General features: G+C 34.4%; 3 protein-coding genes across 3 annotated transcripts; 1 reads left to right on the plus strand and 2 right to left on the minus strand.

Annotated features, from left to right (window-relative positions):
* Positions 1 to 70: 70 nt before the first annotated feature.
* On the plus strand, positions 71 to 4,588 carry LOC105344026 (uncharacterized). The gene is made up of 3 exons (XM_020073609.3): positions 71 to 427; positions 719 to 879; positions 1,134 to 4,588. Exons 1-3 carry the CDS (start codon positions 153 to 155, stop codon positions 1,814 to 1,816), a joined length of 1,119 nt encoding a protein of 372 aa, XP_019929168.3. The 5' UTR covers positions 71 to 152; the 3' UTR covers positions 1,817 to 4,588.
* Positions 3,361 to 13,172, minus strand: LOC117682397 (uncharacterized; the record flags this gene model as incomplete). The annotated part of the gene is given in 6 exon segments (XM_066069365.1): positions 3,361 to 3,746; positions 4,180 to 6,576; positions 6,922 to 7,156; positions 7,238 to 7,440; positions 12,275 to 12,576; positions 13,006 to 13,172. Coding segments are annotated over 2 exon segments (937 nt in total), but the record flags the coding sequence as incomplete, so codon positions are not given.
* A 13,140-nt stretch (positions 13,173 to 26,312) lies between these two features.
* On the minus strand, positions 26,313 to 27,797 carry LOC136271009 (uncharacterized). The gene has a single exon (XM_066070073.1). It carries the CDS (start codon positions 27,795 to 27,797, stop codon positions 26,313 to 26,315), a length of 1,485 nt encoding a protein of 494 aa, XP_065926145.1.
* Positions 27,798 to 27,806: the final 9 nt, after the last annotated feature.

Here is a 27,806-nt window from a genome sequence, read left to right on the forward strand (position 1 = left end):
GAATTTTTCTGAATCAGACTATTTGACATTAAAGTTGTCGTGAATACGTCTGTTTCGAGATAGCCTCCCTTGACGTAGCTCTTCGCGCGCGGAGGTAAATTTTGTCTGGGAGTAAACCGGAAGGTGGGACAGATTTGTTTATATTGACAACTATGCCGGTCTATCATTGCTGCGTGCCAGAATGCACATCTTCGACAAGAAAACTACAAGATTTGGATAAACATCCACACATGAAAGATGTAACTTTTTATTCATTGCCTAAAAAGTCGGACCAAAAGAGAAGAAGCCAGTGGATAAGGCTCATCAGACGGGAGAAGTCTTGGGTGCCAAACAAATACACAAGAATTTGTTCTTGCCATTTTGAGCCCGGCTCAAATACTCCGACGTTATTTCCATACAACAATTTCAAAAAATCGTCTTATACTAGGTATATTTCTTAATGAATGCCTCATAATAATATAATATTGACTGTTGAATATTGGCAAACTTAATGAGCAGACGACAGTTCTTTCTTTTCATATATAAGAGTTTATGATTTCTTTCAAGCTCATTGTTTATCTATAGAATGTGATGAGTGTCATGAATATAAATTCAGCTGTTTTTACGTCAAATGTTAAGGATTTTCTCTGCTTGTTAATGTGAAAATATGTTTAACACTATTATTTAATTGATTGTTAAAAAAACCTAGCCCTTTTCCAAAATGAAATTGATTTAACAGGAAAACAAGCAACTCTATCCAGATGCCAGTTGATATCAGTGATGAGGAGGAAACTTCAACAGAAAGCAATAGTGGCATACTTCTTCATCATTATGAAGAAGACAACATCCCCTACGTTGCTGAGGAATATGAAATCAACACCAGTCATGATAGATCTGAGGGTAATTACATGTACTCATCAATCAAAAACATGCTTTCTACCCTGTTATCATACATATTTTAACTGTCGTTAAATTTTTAAAATTGCAATAAAAAGGAGTAGGAAAAAACATCTGACTTTTGATATTATTATTTATTCAACTCTAAATTTAAGCTTTGAGTTTTAAAGAATTAGAATTAGTGTGACCATTCATTGATTATAACCCGCTGTATCGATCACTTTATTTAATCTCATTATAAAATTAATTTTTTTCAGGTGTGAAGCATGTGAAGAAAGTGGAATGTGTTACAAATCCTCCCTTCCTCGATCATGTTTATGCTGCTGGTACATCACCAGGTTCTACTGATGTGAATGTCCAGGATACAGCAGTGCAAACGGACATGACCATGAATGATATTAACATAATGCCTGATCAAATCCACCAACTTCAAGCAAAACTTGATGACAAGACCACTCTTTTAAGAGATTGTTTTATTGAGACTGTTACCAAAAATGATGAGAATGTTAAATTGTACACAGGATTACCGTCACTTGCTATGCTATTGGGTATTTTCAATATTTTATCTGCCAAGTGTTCTGCATTAAAATACTGGTCAGGTCCACCCAGTGCCCAGGAGAAAAATTACCAGAGGAACAGACATGGAAAACCTGGTCCATCAAGAAAATTATCTTTTTATCAGGAATTTATTCTTTCACTTGTTCGCTTACGTTTAGGATTATTTGAGTTTTGTATTGCTGATCTGTTTGGTGTATCTAAAAGTAGGGTTTCCCAGATTTTTATTACTTGGATAACTTTTATGTCAAATGCATTTGGAAACTTTTTGAGATGGCCATCTCGGAGACAAGTAAAAAAGTATATGCCATTGTCCTTTAGGAAGCAGTACCCTAATACACGTGCAATTATAGATTGTACTGAATTTTTTTTTACAACGACCTAGATCTCCAACTGCTCAAGCAGCTACATATAGTACATATAAATCTAAAAACACAGCTAAATGTTTGCTAGCTATTTCACCAGCAGGGAATTTTACTTTTGTTTCAAAACTTTATGGTGGCAATGTGTCTGATAGATTTATTACAGAAGATTCAGGGTTTTTAAATTTTGTAGAAGAGGGTGATGACATAATGGCTGACCGAGGTTTTACAATAAGAGATCTGCTCACTGATAAGAAAGCCACCCTGAATATTCCTCCTTTTACCAGAAAGTGTCAATGGGGGAAAAAGAAACGCCTTAATGTTAATGAAATAAAGCAGACACGCAAGATAGCCAAACTTAGAATTCATGTAGAGAGGGCTATACAGAGACTTAAGTTATTCAGGCTTATAGGAAATGTAATTCCATGGTCACTTAAACCAGTTATTAATCAAATGATTAAAGTTTCAGCATTTCTTTGTAACTTAAAGCCAACTCTAGTGAGAAAGTAGAAGTCTTTATGTTGTTGTTTTTCAAGAATCAGTTTATTTAGAGTTATATAATGACTTGTTAATTGGAAAAGTATGCACCAATATTTGTGCACTTTGATTTCATTTTTTCCTGCAATGTTTAACATTCATGTATATATATATCTATATGTATATAGTCATGCAGTAAATATTTTTCAACTAGATAAATAATCAAAACATAGTATTAGCATTTTGAAGTACTTATTCAAAGTACTTTATCAATCATGATACAGATATAATTGTGTTTTGCTAGTTAATAATTGTTCATAAAATATTTCCATTAATCCTAACATAAAAATACATAATAATTACTTTTTTTGCAATTTTGGTTGTACAAAATTCTCAAAAAATATCTTTGATTTTTTTAACAATGAATTCCAAAGCAATGGATCAAAAAATATTCTTTCACTGTAAATTTGATGTTTTCCAATTTTGACACCACCTTCCAAATACACTACAAAATCACACCACTGTACATTTGCCACAGCCATCTGTGTTTGTATTTGTGTGTACCAATTAGAGTTCTCTTTCAATTTCATACACCCATTCTCATCACTTTGAATATGATAATTTTCATTGAAAATCTGATCTAAAGTGTAATTTCTAAATTTGTATGGACATTTTATCTCGAGTACTCCTGTTCCACAACACTTACACTGCAAAATTCCATCAGGTGAAGCACCTAGGAATGGTACATAAGGATTAACAATAAGACCTGTGGTTTTTACTTTACCACTTTTGTGTTCTGAGACATACTTTTTTTCATATAAATTTCTTGCCAAAACTTCTCTTTCCTTACCATAGATAGTGGCAGGTGTTGAAAATGATGTACAGTCATTACTCAATATTTGCTTTACAATATAGTTGTTTGGGTCATTTCCTTTATAGTTACAAACATTGTGCATGACAGAAGATGTAATTCTGCCACATCTGTATTCATACCAATGAACTAACTCAGATTGTTGGTCAGTAAGCCTGTTGATTTCAGTACAATCTGATTCATCAAAGCATGTTGATAGGTAGTCAAAAATTGATATACCGGTATTTCCATTTGGATCAAAATTTGCAATACATTGTGGAAGAGTTTTGGGTACATTTTGATCATTATTATTATCAATGTTCATGTCAAGAACTTCAATAATTTGAGTGTCAAACCCTTTCACTAAATCTAAAAGCATTTCATCAATATCAGGATTATTTTGATTAACGATGGTAGGGTCAAAACAATGTTCAAATGGAAGAATACGGGTTTGCTCAGTTGACTGTTCAATTTCATCCAGCAGTTTGGGTTTTGATTCTTTACGAGGTACATCCCAAATGCATTTTCTGTCAGTACATGTTTCAGTGTTCCTATCAATATGCCTCTCTGACCACAGTGACAAACTGAACAGTAGGGCCACAACATGTTTACATCCACCATCATCTCTTAATAAAAAGATTACAATTAAATTATTATAAAATTAATATACATGTATCTCAATGATGCAAATATTTTATCTTACAGTACAGTATCCTGACTTTTCAATTGTCATTTGAATTCATGTTTTAAAAATGTCTCAGTAAATTTTACATGTGTATCTACCAACTGCTCAAAACTGGTGCCATATAACTTTTTAAAAATTTTAATATTACCTCTAATGTATGTATGTAGCCTTCAGTGGTATTTTAAATTATTTTGCATTTAATAATTACTTGCTACCATGTATGTAGTGTATGTGTATTAAGCAGTCATAAAATTGTGGCAATAATAAATTGTTATCATGATTCTGAACACAAAGTTTGCTTTCTTCTGTAGTATCAGTGGTTATTATAATTATGTGGAGAATTATTCATATTTATAAAATTGAACACAAGTTACCCAGTGCAATCACAGCCAGCAGATGTACAACTACCATCAGCACAATTTAGCAGGCACCAGGTTCTGTATGGATCAACTGATTGTGAGGTTTCTCTAATACAGAGTGATTTTACATAGATGTAGTTGTGGGATAACTCATGACACTTAACAGAGTGAATGTGATTAGACTGATACAATCTATAACCGCGTTCGGACTTGTAATTTTGTAGACGTGCAGGAGACCACCCGGCGTTCGCTTTTGATAACAAATAAACAAATAAATCGGCCTGACAAAAAACGGGAGTGTGTCTCAAATCATCAGTCCATTTATTGAGTTCTGGGGATGTTATAAACGGAAATTCAACTACTTCTCCATCAATAATTACACGACTTCTCTGACGCAGAAATTCTTTGGTGTCATCCGGAGCTTTTAACACCGGTAATTTCAAATCTATCGCTTTCTTAGCCAATTCCCGAAGTTGATGGACGCTATAGTCACTGACAGTCATTCCTCGTTCAATTAAAAACAATTTAAGTTGCGGTTTTAACATTAAATCTACGTTTAAAGACATTGCTTTTTTTCGCCGCGTTGCTATTGTTTACGTTGACGATGTGTCCCACCTCCGCTTCAACTCGCGTGTTATTTGCGCCTCCTAAACAAGAGAGTTCCTATCTCGAAACCGGCGTATTTACTGGAGTTATTAGGGTATTTCAGTGAATAAAAAGGGCAGGAATTTAATTAATGTTGTTTTGAGGAGGCTATCTATTTATTTATTTTCTGTCTTGTAAGAAATAGTAGGTGTATCAATAAATTGTGAAACTTTAAAGCAGACTCTTTATTTTATTTACTTCTATTTTGGGTTTGGTACTTGCCAGTAAAAGTACCTGGTGTCAGAAGAACAAATCAAACCAAAGTGTAGCGTTAGCACGTAACAATATTTTCCTTTCTTTTTCACAATAATACAAAATGGCATAGAAATAGTAATCAAAGTTTATAATCTAACAAGGGCAATATATTCTTGTTTTTATATCATTTCATTGAAGAATAGGAACCTCATATCTTAAACAGATTGCATTTATTTTGATCATCCTTAAGTTGAGGAAAAAGGTAGTGGCCTTTACCTGACCTTGATGCTAAAACAAGATGGTCAAATTTGATGACATTGATAGAATCTTTTGTATATATGATCTGTTTTACTGTGTCAAAATGGCGTGGATTTCTTAATATAAGAAGTACATGTATTCTATTAACAAGAAGATTCCTTCCTTAAAAAGCACAGCAATCTTAACATCTTATGTAAACAAGTAAGCAAGTTTTTACCCTGATTTGTTGAATATTAGCCCAAACGATGGAGACTTTTTTAAAGTTACTTATTAATTGAAATTGTTTTTTTCTTTTTCTATTTACAAATATATACACTGTGTACAACATGAACGCTATGCATATAAGCAATATGTACAACCCTTCCTTATGTAGCATATATCATTTTCTTTCCGGGAAGAAAACAGGAGGTTGAGTATTAAGTGAAAAACATTTCTCTACATGTCTGAGAATACCTTTTCTTCTATCACTGTTTCTGAATGATCAATACAAACTTTAGCAATGAGGAGTAAATGTTGTTGTAGAATTAGAACTCTTAGCTGGAGAGCCAGTCCGAGGCTCGGGGCTACTTGACACATCTGATCCTTTTTTCAATTCATTTGACATTCTCGTAATAACACTTGGTTTCTTCTTTTTCTTTAATTTTGTATCAGTTTCCGCCTTCGTTTTACAGCTTTCAGTTTGTGCCATTTCTTTGCCAGTTACATTTTCATTTCGTGCTTCTGGTTGTGTTTGAGGGCTTCCCATTTGTCTCTGCGTTTCATCATTAGGTGGTGGTCTTTTGATATCTTCCAATTGTGTTTTAGGGCTATAACTTTGTGAACATGCTGTATCATTAAATTTGATTTGTTTAGCTCCTTGTGTTTTTGACCAGCATTTTTTTTTCTGGGATTCAGGCTTTTCGTAAACATCTAATTTCTTCTCAGTACGTCTACTTTGTTCATCATTCGGTTGTTTAGTTTTAGTTTCCGATTGCCTTTTTAAACTATCAACTTGTTTTTGTAACTTTTCGTTTATCGCATTAGCATGTTGTAAAATTTCTGAAATATCATTAGTAGTCTGCTGAATTTCTTCAATTGTTTGGTTCTGTTCTAGTAATTTCTGGTTTTGTTCACGTGAATCATGCATGATTTCATCAATCTTTTCTTTATGTTTTTTCAGAAGAATTTTCTGATCAAATGATGGTGCCTCTTTTTGTATTATTTCAGTACTTTCTGGATCACAAAAGTCGGTTAAATCTTCCAACTGTTTCTCTAAGTAATTTCTCAGTTCTTTGTAATCTTCCACATTATTAACTCCAGTTTCGTCTGTGGCTTCTGTGGTATTGAACATTTTATACAAACTTCATGCATTAAAGTCAATTTAAGACTTAATAACAACACAAATGTTTACTGTAATATATTGCCATTGATTATTGTGAAATATTCTGCAAGAAAAACATGTTCAGCTTATGCATGAAAACGTTTTCTAAACTCATTATATTATACAAGTTAGTTTTATAAAATTCGTAATGCCTTTTTTATTCTCATTTGTTTTCATTGAATAATAGCTTTATAATACACTTCACTATCGTTTGTAATTGTTGTACTGAAAAAATATTTTATACAAATCTAAAATCTTGAATATATATCTTTAGTTTAAAAAAAACAACAGTTTTCTACCTGACCCTAGGTATACAAATTTAAATTGTTCTAGTCTTCCAAATCGAACAGGAGGGAGCTTGGGTGTTTCATCAGGGAGAATTTTATATTCATGAGTGACATCTGCTTGAATGCTGATAACGCATTTCTGTATGTTCGCACAAATGTAGAATATAATTGGGTTTCAATTGTCTGACAATTCTCTGGTTATCCATTCATTTGCGTCATATTTCTTGAAGTTATTTTTTTCCTGGAACTAGAAGAATGTTGATAATGATTTACTTTTGATATTTTTCATTGTTTTAGAAAATTATAGATATTGTAGAAAATAGAGTACCAATGCCTTTTCAATCTTCTGGCGCACCATATCTGGTTCTTCCCCAAATGCACTTGAAAGGATTTCAAACATACTGCAAGACTCTTTGTGCTGTGGGATCATTCCATCTTCTTTCAAGTCTTCCAAGGAACAACATTTTCCACTTTTATTGCTCAAAATTTTCAATGTTTTTTTTAGCTCCTTTTCTTTAATATATTCAATTTCTACAAATACAAACAAGCGTAATTACATCAACAGATAAAATCTCTCTGTAATTGAATTGGGAATAATTGATATATTTGAGTGCATTGAATGAAACGTTTGCTTTGTTGTTTTCGACGTGTTTTTGTACTTAATGTGCTGTATAGTGTGTTACTTAAGGATGATATTATTTACCGTGTTATTTTGTGATTAACTGTGTTGTACTACACTGCGTTATACAATGTTGTAACGTACTGTATTATATGTTGCTCCGTGCTGTACTGTACTGTTTTGAACCGCACTGTATTGCAATATGTTATAATTGTATTTTGCTGAGCTGAATTGTACTGTACTGTGTTTATTTATGTTTTACTGAGTAGAGCTGTAGCGATATTACGTCCCACCTACGTCCAACCGTACGCGTTGCATCAGATGACATGATTCAATAGGTCATAACCGACATGCCCACAAATAAAATGGATCGGTGTGTTATCATCCGCGTGAAAATATGTGCACAAATCGTGTGCAACATGCTGGTTTGTATTTCATGGCTTCTAAAACTATTTAAACTCATAAACAATTTCCTTCGGAAGAAAAAAACTACGACTGATGACCTGTTGTAATCAACTGAACAAAAAACACTGTGTGCACACCCTGTTCAAATACATCGTCAGAAACCAACGCTCGGTCTCGCTTCTCTTATGATAAGAGGTAAGAGAATCGAAAGCGAGATGGGTTTTCGACGATGGATCCAATGCTAATAAGAATGCGATTAAAGCATTAAAAATCTATGCAAAAAGTTTCTAAGAAATGATCCAGATAAAAAATACACATATAAGTATACAAATGGAATAAATACAACGTATACAATACATATACAAATCATACATTAGAAAAAAATAGATTCCAAATAAAATTATATATATATATGAAAAAAAATGATATTTATACGAATAGAAAAAGTTTTGCGAGGATCCCCCCCCTCGAATTTTGCCAAAAAGGGGTTATCAAATTCGATTGTATAAACAAAATTGAAAAACCACCACTATCCAGTATAGATCTTACAAGATGCCTATTAGGCTTGTCATTCCTTAGTTCCAATTCAGTTATAAATGTGATGTAATTATTTGAAAAAGTCGGAAAAATATGACGTCACGATCTACGAAGAAACCCTGAAAAATTTGCCCTTTGTAACAAAATTCGTCGCTGGTAAGGAGAAAAAGTTGTACTTTCAGGCAAGTTGGTTGGATAAATATAAATGGTTGACACACAGTGGCGCACTTCAGGGGGGTCTTTGCAAAATTTGTATGCTGTTTCCTCAGTCAGATGTAAGATGTTACGACACCTTTGTAAGTAAACCATTCAAAAATTTCAAGAAAGTTGGCGGAAAAGATTGTTTAATTCAAAGACACGCACAGTCTGCCTACCACAAAAGTGCATGTATTGAATATCAGACTCTGAAAGCAACCCTCACTTCCCCAGATACCTCAGTCCAGTACAAGATTAGCTCACAAAACAAGGACATGTATGACAAAAATTTGAGGCTCTTGAGAATGATAGTTGAATCACTAATTCTCTGTAGAAAACAGAACATTCCCCTGAGGGGACACAGAGATGACTCCATGACTGATCATATAAAAAATGCAACAAAAAATGCAACTTATACCAGCAAGACCATACAGAATGAAATCATAGACACCATTTGGTCACACATCAGAAATCATATATTGGAGGGCCTGAAAGGGAGGGGGTTTTACTCTACCATAGCTGATGAAGTGACCGATACGTTTTCAAACCAAGAGGTCCTGGCTTTGTGTGTGCAATTTTTAAAAGAAAGTCAAAGTGAGCCATATATTCGCGAAAAAGTCTTTAATTTTCTCCATCTGAAACGTACTACTGGGGAAGCAATTGCAAATAAAATAGTAGAGGTTTTAACAGAGAACAATATTCCAGTTGACAAAATGAGGCGTACGATGGGGCAGCAATGGGGCAGCAAAGTCGTCAGAAAAGGTAGGTTGTCAAGCTCGAATAAATTCTATCAATCCACTTGCTCTTTACACACACTGCAACAGTCAGGTCCTGAACTTGAGCATAGCCTATGCGTGCAAGATACCTCTTGTGAGAAATATGATAGATGGGGTAAATGCCACATTCGTTTTCTTTGACGTCTCTCCTAAAAGGCAGCGCTTCTTTGAACATGTCTTTCAATATCATGGGTTTGAATCAAAGCGTAAAAAGTTGTTGGGGTTGTGTAAAACAAGATGGGTAGAACGTCATACCTGCTTTGGTGTATTCTATAGCATGTATACTGCCGTCGTTGAATGTCTCCGGTCCATTGTAAACCCAGGGATTGACGAAAATACCCAAGATGAGTGGTCGTGGGACGCCCAAACTAAAATCACAGCATAGGGATTGTTGGCCACTATGATGTCGTACCACTTTTTGGTGACGTTCATATGTGTCAGGGCTGTTCTGCAAACAGTGAAGCACCTTGCATCAAAACTGCAGAAAAATGATCTGGACGTGTATGAAGCCCGTACATTGATAACCGATCGTGTTGAGAGGGTGAAAGAGATGAGAGAAGGAGTAGATGCTGAGTTTGAAACGTGGTATGAAGATTGCAAACAAATCGCTAATGAGCTTCAAATAGAAGAGAAGGTCCCGAGAACATGTGGTAGGCAAACACAGAGAACAAATATCGGTAGCTCCACTCCGCAACAATATTACAAAGGCACGGTAGCTGTTCCATTTCTGGATCATTTATCAACTGAGCTCAATGACAGGTTTAACAAAGATGACAGTGTTGCATGTGCTTTTGGCTGTCTTGTTCCAAAGCAAATGGTGACCCTGTCAGATTCTAAAATACAAAAGCTTTCTTCTGAATTTTTCTTCTGGGAATCGGACTTACAATCTTCATCTTCACAAGATCTACTAGGGCATTTGTTGGAATGGAAGAGGGCTTGTGGGAAACTCGGTGAATAGGGCATCACAGCAGACAATCTCTTAGATACATACAGAATTGCATACGGAGACATTTTTCCAGATATCAAAACACTTCTTCACATTGGTTGCACCTTACCAGTGTCACCTCTTGTGAGGCCGAGGGCTTATTTTCTGGGCTTCTGGGCTTCGTCGCATTAAAAGCTATATGCGAAGTACAATGAATGAGGACAGATTGTCGTCACTAGCCCTCATGCACGTACATCATACAAGAACTATCAATGCCAGTGAAATCTGCCAAAAATTGCCTTAAAATAAAGTTGTATCTTTTACAATGCATCAATATATTGGTAGGCTCTGTCGGACACCCCCCCCCCTCCTGGGAAAAATGTCTGGATCCGCGCCTGAAAGTATAGAATCATCCCAAATGGAAGAGATCAAACAATGCAAAGTTTGACATGTCATCCGACTATTATAATCGCTTTGTTTTCCATACTGCGTTTTGTATTACTTGTAGAGAAAGCTGTGTAGATAAAGAGTTAGACTGAAAGCTTAAAATACATACAAATTACACATGTAAATCTAATACGATTTAAATGGGCTGAATGGTTGTTAAACGTAGATTGCGCGTAGACAGATTTTACAAAATCAATTCATTGCTTTGATTCATACAGTGTGCATAAATTAAACAGGAGAGGTTTAAATATACTTGTTCAAAATTCAAAAAGATTGAAAAGAGAAGAAAAACCCGACTGCCAAGCATTTTTCATTATCAATTTTTGAATAGGCTACGGCAATTCAAATGGTTTAATAAAATAGGTTGTAAAAAATTACGTCGTCGGTAGCATTGCTGAATGATTTTAGAACACGCAAACTAATTTAAATGAATTATGTATTAACCGGTTCTTTTGCAGATAGTAATAAAAAATAATATGATATATAGTCTATCTGCCAATTATTTTATTCAAGGGAGATACCGCCGGATACTTTTCTTCACCGGAAGAAAACTGTTTTAAGGCACAGTTGCAACTTGCTGTTACGTAGTTGAAGAATAGAATAAATAGTCTGACTAGCTAAACTGAAAAAACAACAACAAATGCGTCCAATATTTTGAAACCATGATTTATCTTTAACATGATACCATAAAAGATAGAAAATTTCTCTGAAATCACGGTGAAAGTCTGCCCAGTATTCTAACTTTAGAGGAATTATTATCAAAGGATATTTTCTTACAATCTTTGAATACTGTTACATTCTTGTTAACTGTTTTTTTAACGTTTCAAATCTTCGAAATAGCTTTAACGATACTTTTGATTAAAAGTTAAAATCTACTTAACTTTTTCTCAAAAATCTAATAACTTTACTTTGACAAATGTTATTATCAAAGGAGCAACACCAAGTACACGCCATTTACTAAAAGTTTCCGAGATTATTATAATTTACATTTGTAAACAGAGTGCCTTCACGATTTTGAATGCACTGAATGTAATATAGCATGCCCATTGAAATTTTAAAAAAGATTCATTATGTTATCACAATTTTGATTTTTGAAGTAAATTGGTAACATATACCATTTTATCAAACAAACCGAAACTTTTTCTCTTTTGAGTAAACCTCGTAATTACATCAGTTAGTAACTAGCTGGGTTTTATAAGGTTATCAATGTCGCCTGTTTTGTGAAGATATATCTCAAAACATATTTGAAGTGGTTTACTGTTCCCTTTAACAGTTTAAATGTCCATTGTGCTTGTGCACTAACCGACAATCCATTTTAAATTGATCAATGCTACAAAGGTAATGGTAATGTTGTTTGCGCTGTATGAATTGTATCTTAGTTTGTTTGAAAGTTATTTCATTATTTGCAGGGGATTAAAACAAATTTAATATTTAACAAAAAGGCAAACAATTCAAACCTACTTTTTTCGTCCCAACTCTCTAACAAGTGCAAGAAAATTTCCCTCGATGTGAATGTTCTTTTTGAGCTTTGCACAATCTCCATTACCAAAGCAGTGTTGAGCCGTTGTCCTTTCTTTGCTTTCTCCCAATTGTATTGTTCATTAAATTGATCATATCTGTTCAAAGCATTGCCAAGTTTATTGACAATATCTGTTGGTATTGATTTGTCTTTAATAAGGGTTGAGAGTTCGTTTATAGTATCATCTACTTGTTTATTCCGTTGAACGTTTCTCCAATGACCCTTCCTCTTTTCTGCCATGTTTCTGTAAAAATAAAGGTCACCAAAATAAACTTATTATTTTTCTAGTTTTCATGCATTTCTAATATTTTAAGCAAAATTTCCATGTCAGGCGTAGAGTTATAACAAGGTACTAATCTTATTATATGTAATGACATAAAGAGTGATCTCATCCCTACTTAGCGACGTACACGAACCAATAGATATTAAAAAGCTAATATGATGGTCGTTGGAGATGAAAAAAAATATGAAAATTTATAAATATTTTTCCGTTTTGAATAACAATTGATCAATGATAAAAAATACTAATGCTATAATCTCTGACAGACACTATTAATGTTCGCCAATAGTCATAAAATATGACAATAATAGATATTAACGGCTAGAGGTTTCCATTAAAACGAGTTATTGTTTAAACGTTTAGGTATATATGATTAACGAAGATTGTCATTACCTCTTTTTGGAAGGTTCGAACTTATTCTTGTCCGGATAATGGCAACATATTCTAAATACACAGCCTTTTCAAGGTTGTTAAATCATACTTATTCCATAGTAATGTCCCCGACTAGTATTTGGTGGTATATCTCGGAACTATGCTTCTTCTAGGTGAAAAAATTTAAATACCAGTTTGTCTATTTTAGAGCAAAAATCAATATCAGATAGACTTTCATTGAACATCAATTTAAACTAAACATTTAAAAGATGACATTGAAATATATATATATATATATATATATATATATATATATATATATATATATATATATATATATATATATATATAAATAATTGCTCGGGTTTAATAGTTTGATCGATTTGTGGAATGAGTTACGTGACTAAAGGAAAAAGCATTGACCTTTCAGTTCCCAGAAGAGTTCATTAATCATTAGAGGGGTTTAAGTTTGAATCGTACATATCTCCAACCACAGCAAACTTCACTACGCATTCTACTATTTTTGGAAAAGTTGTCATTCTTTTTATCATTTTATCACCAAATACTAACCAAACTTCATGATTAAGTTTTGCATCTGAATAAACAGTTTATTTATAAGAACAGAGTATACACAGCTGTCTAATTTAACAACATTGTAAAGGATTGAAAACCCGTGGCTTCCGACGATGTAGTAGTCAATACATCAAACCATATACAATCATATATTGAAGAATCACGTTATACATGTATGTTATTATTCATGTTATCCGGCTCAGTTTGACTATATGTGTAATTGTTTTACATGTAATGACATGTTTTTACTTTATAACAAAACGAGTCTCATTTATAATTATTTAAGATTAATTTCTTTCTAAAATGTCTTCATGTTTATCTTCATAAACTCAGCTGATATTTCTACAGTTGGTGAATATCTCACACCAATGCTATCCTTTTAAATAATGTAAGACTGTTATATGTATGTTGTAAATATTTAAAAAAGTTCTTATCTCAATTACATGTACATGCATATGGAAATAAAAACTTGTAGTTTATATCGTAGTTTTGAAATCTATTTTTTCATTTCTTTTTTTTAAAATGCAACAGCAAATCAGGAACGGTCTACCTCAGAGTATACCTTGAATCATTCATTGTCGACCACTCTTATGTACGTTTATCGATATGAGAAGCAGTAGACTGAATTCGATGCATATATAGTTTTTGAGAAAAGAAACGATTGAATCGTCAATTTATGTCATTGATGCTCGGATTTACACAGAAAGTAGTCGGTGGTGAATGTTCCTTGAACATGTACATATCAAATATGCATGAATCGCAGCCAGAAAGTTGTGGCAGATGAGCTGGTCTAAACGTTATTAAAAATGGCGACTGTGACGAGCCTTGTTATTACTATAGTACTGGTGATAATTATATTATAAAAAGTAGTATTAAGAACGGCAGGCGCTTGTGTTTGTTTACTTATCTATTCACAAATGTCAACTGTGTTCAATAATTCGGCAATAATTATACACCGCCACACACCGAAGCAGCGGAATTTTGTATAAATGTTCGGAGTTTGCATAAATCTTGTAAAACTAATAACTAGTTGTGGATTTTCTATGGAACACATTATTAAGCAAATCTACCGATTTAAATAAACTAGCTGAATAAATATCATTGTTTTCTTTTTCTCCCTTTGGGTCAAAAAAATTGTCTACAAGTATAAAGGACTGACCTGGTCGGGATGCAGTTAATATTTCAGACAAAATATTAGGCAGAAGACTATATCTCAATACAAATGGAAACATCCAATTCAGCTGATTCGTTTCGAGACATATAAAAAACGGTCCATGGTGTTTGTCACATTCATTTTAGTTCTGTACATTTAATATTACAAATGTAATGAAAAACTTTACGAGAGCTTTGTTTACAAAACATAAAATTGTTAGCTTTGTAACTCGTTTTAATCTGACGAATGACACTGTCATTTTGATTGCCTTTTGAAAATCCTCTACCGATGCATTATTAACATTAAAAGCGAAAATTTGGATCAAAATTGTGACCATGAACCGAATTGAATAACTCATAAGTTTCAATTCATTCTGTATGTGTCACATGTTGTAGATTCATAAACAATAACTCTGTATGATGGTGCACCTGTTCTGAAATAAACTGGTTCTCATCGCCATCTTTACAAAAAATGCATTTTTAATTGTGCAACATGGTGTCAGAAGAAACGAATTTTTAGACGGGGTCACGTGCCCCGTCTATTAGTTTACTGTCAGCTGTAGTATCAAACCGGAAGGTACGCGCGTAGAACACATGAATTGGGTCTACGCGTAAGAAAATAATGCAGAAACTTTTCATGCATTTCAGTAAATATGTATTTTAAAAACACGCATTAAATCGTTTTAAGTCCTGTATGTATAAACCAAATTCTATGAAGAAAATAAACAGATAGCTTGATTGATCAAAATATTTTTGCTCGGGTTCAATAGTTGTAGTGATTTGTGGAATGAGTTGCGTAACTGAATGCACAACGCCGTCGACGATTTAGTTGGTGGACGAGCTCATTAATCAATAGAAGAGGTTGAAGGTTTCCAAACGCAATGTGCAGTTTTGGAAAGTTGTGAATTTTATTTTAACAATCTATCACCTGAAAAATACCGAACTTCATGAGTGAGCCGAGGTTAAAATCTGGACGGGTTATACATAGATGTCATACATATTAAATAGGTGTTTCATTAGCTTCCAGTTTACTTGCGGTATGGCTTCTGTTCATCTCTAAAGGAATTTGGTACATAGAAAATAAAAAATCTGTTAAAGAACCAAGTCAAATGTTAATGTTCATGTTTTCCGGCTTAGTTGGAATATATAATCATGTAATCTTTATTATGTAATGAGACATAGGTTTACACTTTTTCCTATATTTTACGACGGACAAAACCAATCATATCCATGATTTTAAAGAATTCTTCATCAATATCTTAATGACTCTAATCAGAAACTCAGCTGATCTTTCTCCCATCGGTAAATATCTCGCACCAATACCGTATATCAGTTTTTTTCCGCGTCATGTTTTTCCTCGAATCAGAACCTAGCACGGTATATAAAATTTACGCGAATCAAATTTTCACTATTTCAAAGTTACATTGTAAGTATAATTCACGATTGTTTAAACCTGTGAGGTAAGAGGGGAAAATTATCTAAGTTGTCGCTCTTTGAAATGAAAAATTCGGACAAAGAAACCATTTACACGATTTCCTTAATGTGAAATAATTACCGATAATTATTTTCAGATACACAAACAGTCATAAATAAATAGATCATGTACCGTTACATATACCGGTAGCCCAAGTATAATTAGACATCGGTTTACACAAGGAAAGCGACCGTTTTAATTAGCTTGTCAATGGATTATTAAATAAACAACGAGGCTTACAAATCTATTATCTGGCGCTTGTCCTCCGATCCCGCAATTTGTACCCCTAACTAAACAAATTGAACATAGTTCACCGTACTTTTACTTACCTGTGTACTTTATCAGGCTATTACAAAAACAAAATTTTGTATCAAATTTACGCTGATTTATTTTCCGCGATTCGAAAATCGTCGCGAACAAAGCGGAAAGTTTTAATTTACCGCGTGGCAGTACATGTAAATAAATATGACTTACTACAAATGTTTATCGTAGTATTAAAATCAGATATACAAATCCTTTATTGTAGCGCTTCGAAAAAATTTAAATTAAATCGCTTTCGAAATTTAAGTTCATTTTTTCCAAGACACGCATGAAAATGTGAGCTTAATAGACGATAGTATATTGAAAGGACACAGATCCCTGAAATGACAATTTCCTACAACATTTGTTAATTTTTCTGTTATAAGCGTTAACTTTGCATATACATGTATTAGAAATTTTAAAATCGAACTAGACGTGCGTGTACGAGTTGACATTGCATTTACAAAATAGATACATCGAATCACACACCGTATTGTTGACATATACATAACAAAGCTATAAGCCTACATTAATGCTAATAACTTTACTACACTCTCCTTAGTTAGAATAATCTAACTGTGTATCGAAAAAGGCCCTCACCACAGTTAGAATGCCTCCCATATACCTTTAATGCAATATAAAATTGCAAAATCGCTCCGAAACGATTTTGGAGAAGATTAGTGAAGTCAGAATAATCATAAAAACCTTTTTGTGACTGTAAATACATTTCATCTAAAATGTAATCCATATCATGGAAGAATACAACACTTTTTTGCCAATGTACACATATTTTTTTTGCTACAGAGACAATACACGGAACGCATTCTATCGTTAAACCGGGTCCGTAAGACATTTATCATTTTAACATAAAAACAGTCTATCTTCACTCTCCTTAGGAATATAATGTGAATTTTTTGCATGAAATCAAATAATTAAAGTAAGTACATGTATTAAGTTTGTTATTTTAAAATTTCTCCCATAAGAAATCACAAATATATATGAACAAAATATATAAAGAATTTCCAATGAAAATTTACACTTATTTGTATTATCGTTTCTGAGTTTGTTCATGCAAATATGATATTGTTGAAACATGAACTAAAGATCCTTTTAGCATGAATGTAATGCGCACGCGCAAGATTGTAAAATCCAAAAAATCCAGATGATTTCCGGGATTTTTTTAGGAGTTTTCGTTGATTATTAATTAGCGAAGCTTAGCTGAGAAAAAAAAACAACAAATTGGTAATCTTCAAGTACCAATGATGTTTAAAATTTTCGGTATTAAAGCCCAAAAATTCGAGTCTATTATTTTAATATAGTAGTATAGCTAATTCTAAATTAATACCTAAAATTAACAATTTATAATTGTTTTACAATAATTATTGCATTTTCAATTGTCAGTTAAACTTATTACCGCCATGTCAATAGTTTTTCCTAGATATGAAACCAACTCTCCTTCTTTAGCACTAAGTAACTGATCTGGCCCCGAGGTTATAAAACTTTTTTGAGTACGATCTCGTACTCCAAATCGTACTCCGTGCTCCAAATCGTACTCCTACTCAAGATATCGAGGTTATAAAACTTTTTCATACTCCTACTCGTACTCCGGCTGAGTACAAAAATGCAATTTTCTGAGTAAGCTTTGAAGCTTTCTCAAAGTCGTACTCAAGACATTTAATCTAAATAGAATGCAGTGCAAATATATGATATTGTTCATATTGTAACATTGCTGTATTATACGCTCTAATTTAATCATATTTACATGTATATAAATTAAAATGGAACGTTTTTACCATTTTATTAATGACATATCTAGATATAAAGGAGGTGAATTTAAGAGTAGGGGCGAACTGCAACCAAGATTATCAAAATAACTTTTAGATAGTTTGCTTCATTAATTAATGTACATATACATGTATAACTACGTACAAAATACTACCGTTGAATAGCTCTACTTTTTAGGAATTCTGTTTTTTGTCAAATACGACCCATACACCCCATCATTAAAAACAACGAAATCAATGTACATGTATCGTTATTAATCAATTTCAATCAGATGTACTTGCTGGGTCCATTTTTTGATTATAGTGAAAATGTAGGTTAGTTCTAAACATTACAAAGGATGGGGGATGCATAAAAGTCTAACGCTTTCTATTACTTACTTATTAATCAATTATCATTTATGTTGCATGCCACAAAACTTGGAAAGGGAAACATTTTATAGAATAAGCGGTAAATCAGTGGCGGAGTAAAGGAGGTCGCACCCGGCGTCCCCCCCCCCCCACAGCCCTAAACAAAATTGTCCAAATAAAGTTAAATCATACTCCTTCTGGCAAAGAAAATGTACAACTTGCGAGTCTTAATTATCTTTTTTTTTTAACTTGGGGGATTTCTCTACAGTAGACTGTTTCAATGGTGCAATATGAAGAAAACGCGTGTGTTCAATGGTGTAACTAAAAAAACCCAGGAAAAAAACATTTTGGTTACGCTGTCCTTGGGTTCAAATATGACCAGTCACCCATATACCCACCTTTAAGTAATTGGTTATACTAACTAGTGCTTTAACGACTCTTCCATTGTTATTATAATATAAGCTGGTATATATAGTTATCTTATATTAAAACTTCATTAATTTACATTGTCCCATTGAACTTGGTTTTTAAACTGATTAAATTACAGTCATTCGAAAGAAAAAAAAAATAAAAGGATATGTTTCTTGGATTTCTACAAGACAGAGGAATTTGATGACTGTAGGTCTTAAATCTACAAACCTTTAAAAATTGTAAATAATTTTATTACTTTAAGTATACCGGTAATCACGAGAAGAAATATCTCAAACGTCTATTTAAAGACTTCCTTTTTACCCTACAAAATCTCTAGAATCCTGGAGCTTCTGGGGCCGGCTTTGCCCCCTGGGTCACCAACAGGACTTTGCCCTAGACCATCTGGAGGCCACAAAGCGGCCTCTCCAGACTCCCTGTCTTATACTGACGCCCACTCTAACTTCACATTCTGGATCTACCCCTGGAACTAAATATTTTTAAGAGGAGTTGGTGTGTTTTTTAAATTTTCATAAAACAGTTACTGTCTGCATGTGGAAAATATTGGCTTATAAATCGCCTTTCCTTTGTAGTGTCAAAAACGCTGTGAAATTTAGAGTAATTTTGAACAAGGTTCATTTTTTTTATCTCGAAATATCGATAATAAAAACCTATTTTGAAAGTTAACAAAAAGCAATCTTACTTGGAAATATAGAAAGTAATCAAGAATCAGCAGTAAGTAATTAAAACGCAGGTTAAAGGGCGTTAGATGTAAACATAAAGATAATATTTCGAATTTTTAAGTTTTGTATTGGCAATATTTTTAAAATTATGACGTACATATTTGGCTTCCTAGGTGACCATACATACTACATGTAGCTGCAGAGATCTAGATGTATTCTTTGTCTAATATAGGCCACAACTTCTTTTTAATTTTACTACGGAAAGGTAGAGTATCCATTCCGAACCATCTACCAGTATTTGATTTTTATTTTCCAAATATTAAAGAAATTTTACCATGGAACATCACCTACCTTACGATCTTTATTATTTATTTCGAATTAAAACATCGAGAGCATAGACATGTCTAAGTATACGTAAGGTGAAATGCATTGTTTGGTTTAACATTTGATTATAAACGCTCGAATATAAGGATGGTGGGTCCCGGTGACCCCATAGTCTTAAGTATTATATTAGTATCTTTCTACAAATAAAATTTGGTGTTATGACATCAAATTTTATTCTTAAATACACAGTTATGGAAAAACATTAAGTATGATCGACGTATATATTCTGCTTGAGAATTCGGGTAATTTACAGTTAATTAAAAGCTTGTTTATGTAAAAATAAAAAAAAGATAAAAAAAAAAAAAAAGATAACACTTAAATTAATCATAACCCGCATGATAAAAGCTAGAATTTATGAGAGAGAGAGAGAGAGAGAGAGAGAGAGAGAGAGAGAGAGAGAGATTTGAAGGGGATTATTGTTATTCTATGCAATCGATTGAAAATACATGTACTACTTAAAACAGCTTCTTTGCATTTTCATGTGAGAGATTTTTCTCTATATAGCTTAGCTGTGGGAATATTCATCTCTTAAATTGTTTTATTTTATTAGCAAGTAACTATTTAGATAATTCATATAGCTATTCCTTTTTTATCTAAAGTAACCAAATATCTATGTCAAATGCATCAAAATTAACACATGTATTTCGAATTTTAAAGATGAATAGGAAAAGGCTTGCTCAAAAATATCAATGGACGTTACTTAAGATTAAAAATGACACAGTATGTATATATAAATTCTAAACACACATTTTCAAGCCTTGACTAAGTGAGAAAAACTTGAACCATCAATAAAACCCCACAAAAAGGGGTACAGCAACTTTAGTACACAGTTTCCTTGAACACGTTGTTTCGGTTTAACGTGGTCCTCAAATTGGAAATTTCAAAAATATTTCAATTAGTGAATTTTCTTAAACTCCTGTGCACATTCCCAAAAATATTAAAATGAGAAACTTTACGTGTGTCTTTGGCTTCTGGCATATGTTCATTGATGCAATTCCAACATCCACCACCACCCCACGCCACCCCTTCAAGATATTAGATGTTTTTTTCTCACAAGAATTTTAAAAGGCAAATATAGTACTAAGTATGTTGCAATTAAATTGGAATACCCATATAATTTCCTTAGTGTATACTATATGAGTGAAAATAAACGGATTTCTCAGTATCTTTGTGATTTTCCCAAGTATATGTTTCTATTTTTGAATTAAACTCTTCCCTGTTTTCCCTAATACAGGGACTGCTCACTAAATATCTTAAGAGATATCCACTTGGGGGCAGTGACTTTCCAGTTTTGTATTGGCGTCGTTTCTGACCTTTTCCTGGCATGTAAAATATCAAAATCGTATAAAAGCCAGGAAAACTTAAGATATATCGAACTAAATTCTATATTGAAATACTCTCTTCATATCCGTGTAAATTCTTACTTCTTTCTTTTATATTCATATCGTTCCTTACAACATAATTATACTTAATCATCACATGCATGAATCACTATCTGAGTCTCATGAGAGAGAGAGAGAGAGAGAGAGAGAGAGAGAGAGAGAGAGAGAGAGAGAGAGAGAGAGAGAGAGAAAGATTTGACATAAACACAAGACACATCTCCATGCTTGCAGATGGAGAAGATAATATGTACATGTAAATAATGTGTTACATTTTGTTGATAAATAATTAATCTGAACACATGTACAGTTTGCCTACATGCCAGGACTATTTACATGAATTACCGTTCTCTGTCTTTCTTCAGAGACGTAAAATTTCATCGATCGGCTTTTGGAGCATACTCCAAATAGTACTCAGCGGAGAACATACTCCAAAACTTTTATAACCTTGGTATTTAAAGTCGTACTCATCGGAGCATATACTCGGAGTACGGAGTATGAGTATGAGTACGAGTATGAAAAAAGTTTTATAACCTCGGGGCCTGGACAATTGTCTTATTTTTGTAATCAGTCCTTTAACTGATATATCTGTACATTTATCATTGAATGTCTTTTGTATTCTTTGCTTTATTTTAAACGACATATATAACAGCCAATCAAGAATGGTCTACCCGAAAATATGACGCGATTCATTCACTTTTGGTTTCCATTTTCTAGTTTTATCGATTTGAAAAGCAGTTGAATGAATTCGGAGTATGAGTTTACACAAAAAGTAGTAAGGGGTGAACAAATTTCTTTTTACCTATTAATTTTACATGAATCGCTGCAAAAAATCGTATCAGATAAGTCCGTCTAAGAAATCGAAATGGCTATTGTGACGAACTTTTTTATTGTTATAGTACTTGGAATAATATTATTGTAAAAAGAAATATTTCTAACGTCAGGTGCCTGTGTTTGTTATCGGTATACAAATGTTAACTTTGTTCGGTAATTGAGCAGTTTGAGAGTTTTCATAAACCTTGTATAACATATACCGTCCGACTTGTGGATTTTTCCTTTGAACACAAAATTAAATAAATCTTATGATCTTAATTATCTACCTAAATTTAGTTAATTTGATTTTCTCGGTTATTTGTAGTTTTTAAAAAAAATCCTTGGGGTCTTATCTTACATACCGTTGTGTCAATTTTCTACAATTATGAAAACACAGTCCTGGCTGGGATTAAGTAAAATTTAGACAGTAGAAAGTATCAGGCAATTGCAAAAAGACGAATTTTAACAAACTATGTTGAAACAATGAATTCAAACTCACAATTTTTGGAACATCTTTGAGGAAAACGTAGACAATTACAAATTCAAACTATTAAGACCCCGTCTTTCGGTACTTTCAGTACTTTGATTACGAATGAAACGCCTACCGCCGCCCCCTGGACTTACGCTGACTAGCAGAGAATTGAAGGAGATTTAAACATCAGTACGATGTTTTCGCCGTTGAGCGAGCGGAATGGCAAGTAAAGTAGATAAAATTCAGGATATGACCCTACTCCAATTTATGGGACCGGACGCCATTGATGTTTGTATTACTTTTACGTGGACCGAAGATGAAGATAAGACAAAGTTGGTGGATATCACGAAAAAATTTAAGGAATACTGCAACCCGAAAAAAACGTGACTTATGAGAGACACGCCTTTCACACGAGAACTCAGAAGGAAAACGAACCTGTCACAGAAATTCAACAAAAGGCAAATGTATGTGAATTCGGTAAACTGAACGATTCTTTGATTAGCGATAAAAAAAGTTTGTGGCATCCGAAGTGATTCCGTGTGTGCTAGACTACTAAGAGAGCCTGAACTCGCACTACAGAGCGCCATAGACAATTGCAGAGCAGCCGAAGTCTCTAAAGCGCACCTCAGAGAGATTTGAGACCAGAAAACGTACACGCGGTGAAACGCAAGAAACAGAACTACAAACAAAGAGTAGCAAAGCCCGAGCCAGTAATTCGATATAAGTACTGCAGAAAAGACCACACTAGAAAGCTAACCATTGTCAAGCTTACGGCAGACTTTGCAGTAAATGTAATCAGAAAAACAATATGCAGCAGTGTGCAAGTCTGTGATTCCTCCAACACCACTTTATTCCAAACATAGGAAACCAAGAAATCGTCAGATTCATCAGATTAAAGAAAGTAAAGAAGACAGTGATGACAACCTTTTCATGTACTCGCTTGACTCAGGAAAAGAAGATGACTGAACTGTGCAAATACTAGTTAACGATGCAATACCGATATACTTTAAGGTGCTCAGTGTAACTATAATAAAGTTGATTCAGTTTTGAATATAATGGTGTTTATACATGTATTTGTGTTCTTCTATATTTTTGTCATGAATGGTTTTCCGTATGTGAGTGACGGATGTATGGTCAATAGAGGGTCCGGTAACGACATCAGCAGAGTGCCACGTTTTTGCAGTTCCTGATTTTAGATATGGTGAATATCTCCAGTAAGTTACAATGCTGGTGAGAAACGGCCTTATTAGTCACAATGTTTATTTTCAGTGCATAAGGGTGTTTGTTGCAATTTTCGTACCACAAACTAGGCGCTAGACGCAAATTGTCATATGCAGGGTCATGTGGGTAACATACAAATGTCGAGAACACATGCTGCGTTCAGCTGGGGGCAATACTTCTATTAGAAGTGGTCGTAGAGCAAGCGAGAGCCCTGTGAGTCCGGGGCTTGCAGTCAAAATTTAAAACACGAGGGACAGGCAGTTGAACGAGGGAAAGAGCGTCTCAGGTGCGTGGTGTCATGAACCTGAGTGTGAACCACGTGACTCAGTGATTCGAAGCACAAATATATTACCGAATAATTTTTCTGCATTCATTTAAAACTTTATTATGAAGGTGGTCCTACAATATATACAGTAGTTTCCTATCATATCGCGGGTTCTATGGCATTGCGGTATTTCTGTTTACGAATAGTAGCACGCGCTATTCTGCCTGGTGCAGGCAGATAGCTAACCTTGCACAACGCACAACGCAAACAAAAGTCACACGGGTTTCATAGTTTATTTTGTGTGGAAAACGTTGCCGTCGTGAATACTATTGGTAAAAAAACTACAACAAATAGAAATAACAAATTACTAAATAGGAAAATATAGAACCTTACTTCATACATAGAAAAAATATGTAAATTACTTAAATTACTAGACCATAATGGCGTGCCATACTTTTGAGAATGTTTTATCTGCATAATAAAATTGTCATCTGTAACTAAACTTCAAAAATACAATTAAATACTGACAGATTTAAGCAATTACTTCAATAAAAAAGACTTACTTAGTGGCTCGAGGCACGCATCTAACCAGATTGAAGACTATAGACAAAGTGAGACCGGACTGGTCAGTAAGGCTGACAGGAAGTGAGTGATTGACCAGATATACGTTGTAGTTAACTTGTACCAAAAAGGATTACCGGATATACTAAACTCAGAGTGGTTAACTTGTACAAAAATATTTCTGAAGAATTTAAATTTTAAACTATAGACAGCACACTCCCCGTCTGATATGAAAATATCACTTAAAGGCATAAACCGTACTCTGTTCACAAAAAGTTGTTCATGAAACTGTTTTTGTAAATTGTCACAACACAATAAGCATTAAATGGAATGACACAAAAATATAATTTCAGAAATCGGACGCACATATATACGCGACTGTCCATCTTTGATAACGCGAACTTCAAGTTTGCGCACAAGTCCATCTTTGCTAGGAAACACTCTTTCAACAAGTCCTGTCGGCCAATGGTTGCGATGTGCATCACGGTCCTTCAAAAGAACGACATCACCAACTTGGATGTTATCTCGAGTGTCTTTCCATTTTCGTCGCACTTGTAGACTCTGCAGGTATTCATTTTTCCAACGACACCAAAATTTCTCCGCTAGAGACTGAACAAATTTCCATTGAATGTTATAAACTTCGCTGACACTGAGATTTTTAAAATCCTCGTTTGAATCAACGGTTTTTTGAGTAAGTAAAACAGCTGGAGACAAAACGCAAGGTGCTTCAGGGTCGGTGGATACAGGTACCAGTGGACGGGCGTTGACTATCGCTGTCGCTTCAGCCATAAACGTGCTAAGGACTTGATGGGTAATTCTTGTGTGCTTAGAAATCCGCCAAGATGTTATTTCTAGCAAAACTCAAATTACAACTGAGATCGTAATTTTTTACTATTCTGCCTGGTGCAGGCAGATAGCTAACCTTGCACAACGCACAACGCAAACAAAAGTCACACGGGTTTCTTTGTCAGTTTCAGGATTGATGAGAGGGTAGACAGTTTTGATCATATCCGAAGAATTTTTCAACCATTGGGGTCCAGTTATCCAGCGCTGTAGAGATGTGGTAATTGTTGTATGTGAATATCTTGTTGCAACATCAGCTGGATTTTTGTCAGTTGAGACGTAAGACCACTGAGACGGAGTCGAGACTTTGTGAATTTTTTCCACACGGTTTGTAACATACACACAAATTCTACGGGTTTTGTTACAAATGTAACCCAAGACGATTCTACTGTCAGTATAGTAATGAAATCGATCTTGAGGAATCTTCAAGTAGTCACAAACTGCTTCTCCTAACTCTGTGGCGAGAACTGCTGCGCACAGTTCGAGTCTCGGTATTGTGTGACCTTTCAGAGGTGCCAGTTTAGATTTTCCCATTAGAAATCCAAGAGAAGTTTCTCCAAATTCATCTGTCACTTGAAGATATGCCACCGCAGCTATCGCATGTTCTGACGCGTCTGAAAAGACATGAACATCCACTTGATGAGCCAAAGAAATGGAAGTGGATACAATCATTCGGGGAACTCTAAAGTTGATTGTATCAATGAATCAATCCAGATTCGCCATCTTCTCAAATGTTCCTCCGTAAGTGGTTCATCCCAGTGACATCCAGGAGATACAAGTTCACGGTGTAGAATTTTTCCACTGATAGTGACTGGAGAAATAAATCCCATTGGATCAAAGATACGGTTCATTGTCGATAGAAGGCCTCTGCGGGTGTAAGGTGTTTCAGCATTAGAGATTTTGAACACAAACGTATCACAGTTTAAGTCCCACTGCATTCCTAAACTGTGTTGTACAGGTAAGTTGCATATGTCTGCACAATGATTTAGTTCCTTCAAATCGCTTCCTAGGTCATCTATAGGAAATGATTTCATCACATTCACACTGTTTGAAGCGATTTTGTGGAGACGAATGTTTCCGTTGTTTTTCAGTGTTGCTTGTGTTTTTCTCATCAGGTTGATTGCTTCTGATTCTGTAGCAAGCGACGTCAGTCCATCATCGACGTAAAAGTTGTTGTAAACAAATTTACGAACATCATCGTCACCAACAGATGATGCTTTTCGAAGTCCATAGGTGGCAACAGCTGGAGATGGTGTGTTACCAAAAACGTGAGCTTTCATTCGGTATTGTATTAAAGGTTTTTCAAAGTTGTTATCCTCGTACCAAAAGAATCTGAGGTAATCACGATGATCCTCATGAACACGAAATGCATAAAACATTTGCTGAATGTCACCACTGATAGCAATTGCATTTTCACGGAAACGCATGAGGATTCCAACAAGGTTGTTTGTTAAGTCTGGTCCAGACATTAACACACTGTTCAATGAAACGTCTTGAAACACAGCCGACGAGTCGAATACTCCTCGGATTTGATCCGGTTTTTTCGAATTGTACACCCCAAAAAGGGGTAAATACCAGCATTCCCCAGGTATGTCGGAAGGAGCAACTTCTGCTGCCCCACTAGCTAAGACTTTTGACATGAATGCAAAGAAGTGTTGACGTTTGTGATGATCTTTCTTTAAACTTGTGTTGAGGATCAAAGCACGTTTCCAGGCCTGTGAATAATTGTTAGGCATCACTGGTTTTGACTCCTTGAAAGGTAATGGTGCGGACCAAAAACCATCAGTGTCTTTGTGGAACTCTGCGTCCATAAGAGCTACAAACTTGCGGTCCTCAACAGAAGGTCCAATCTTGTTGTCAAATGGTGTTCGTATGAATATGTCATCATTGTCCTTGACATTGATATTGTTGTGACACACTGGAAAGGTGGTGCACCTTCCGTCATTAAGAATGTGCGCTTTGTTTACATTCACGTCCTTTGGAGGATGAACTTTACCAATACAAATTTCACCAATGACGACCCATCCTAGTGGAAGACGTTGAGCAAAGGGTTGACCTTGGCTGCCAGTAATTTGGTCGCGCACATGATGTACAATCGATTTCAAACAGGTGGTAAAATTTCTCTTCTGGATGGAAAGTTTTACGCCTGTCATTGAACAATA

The sequence above is a fragment of the Magallana gigas genome, chromosome 8 (genome assembly GCF_963853765.1).
Source record: "Magallana gigas chromosome 8, xbMagGiga1.1, whole genome shotgun sequence".
Taxonomy (NCBI): Eukaryota; Metazoa; Mollusca; class Bivalvia; order Ostreida; family Ostreidae; genus Magallana; species Magallana gigas.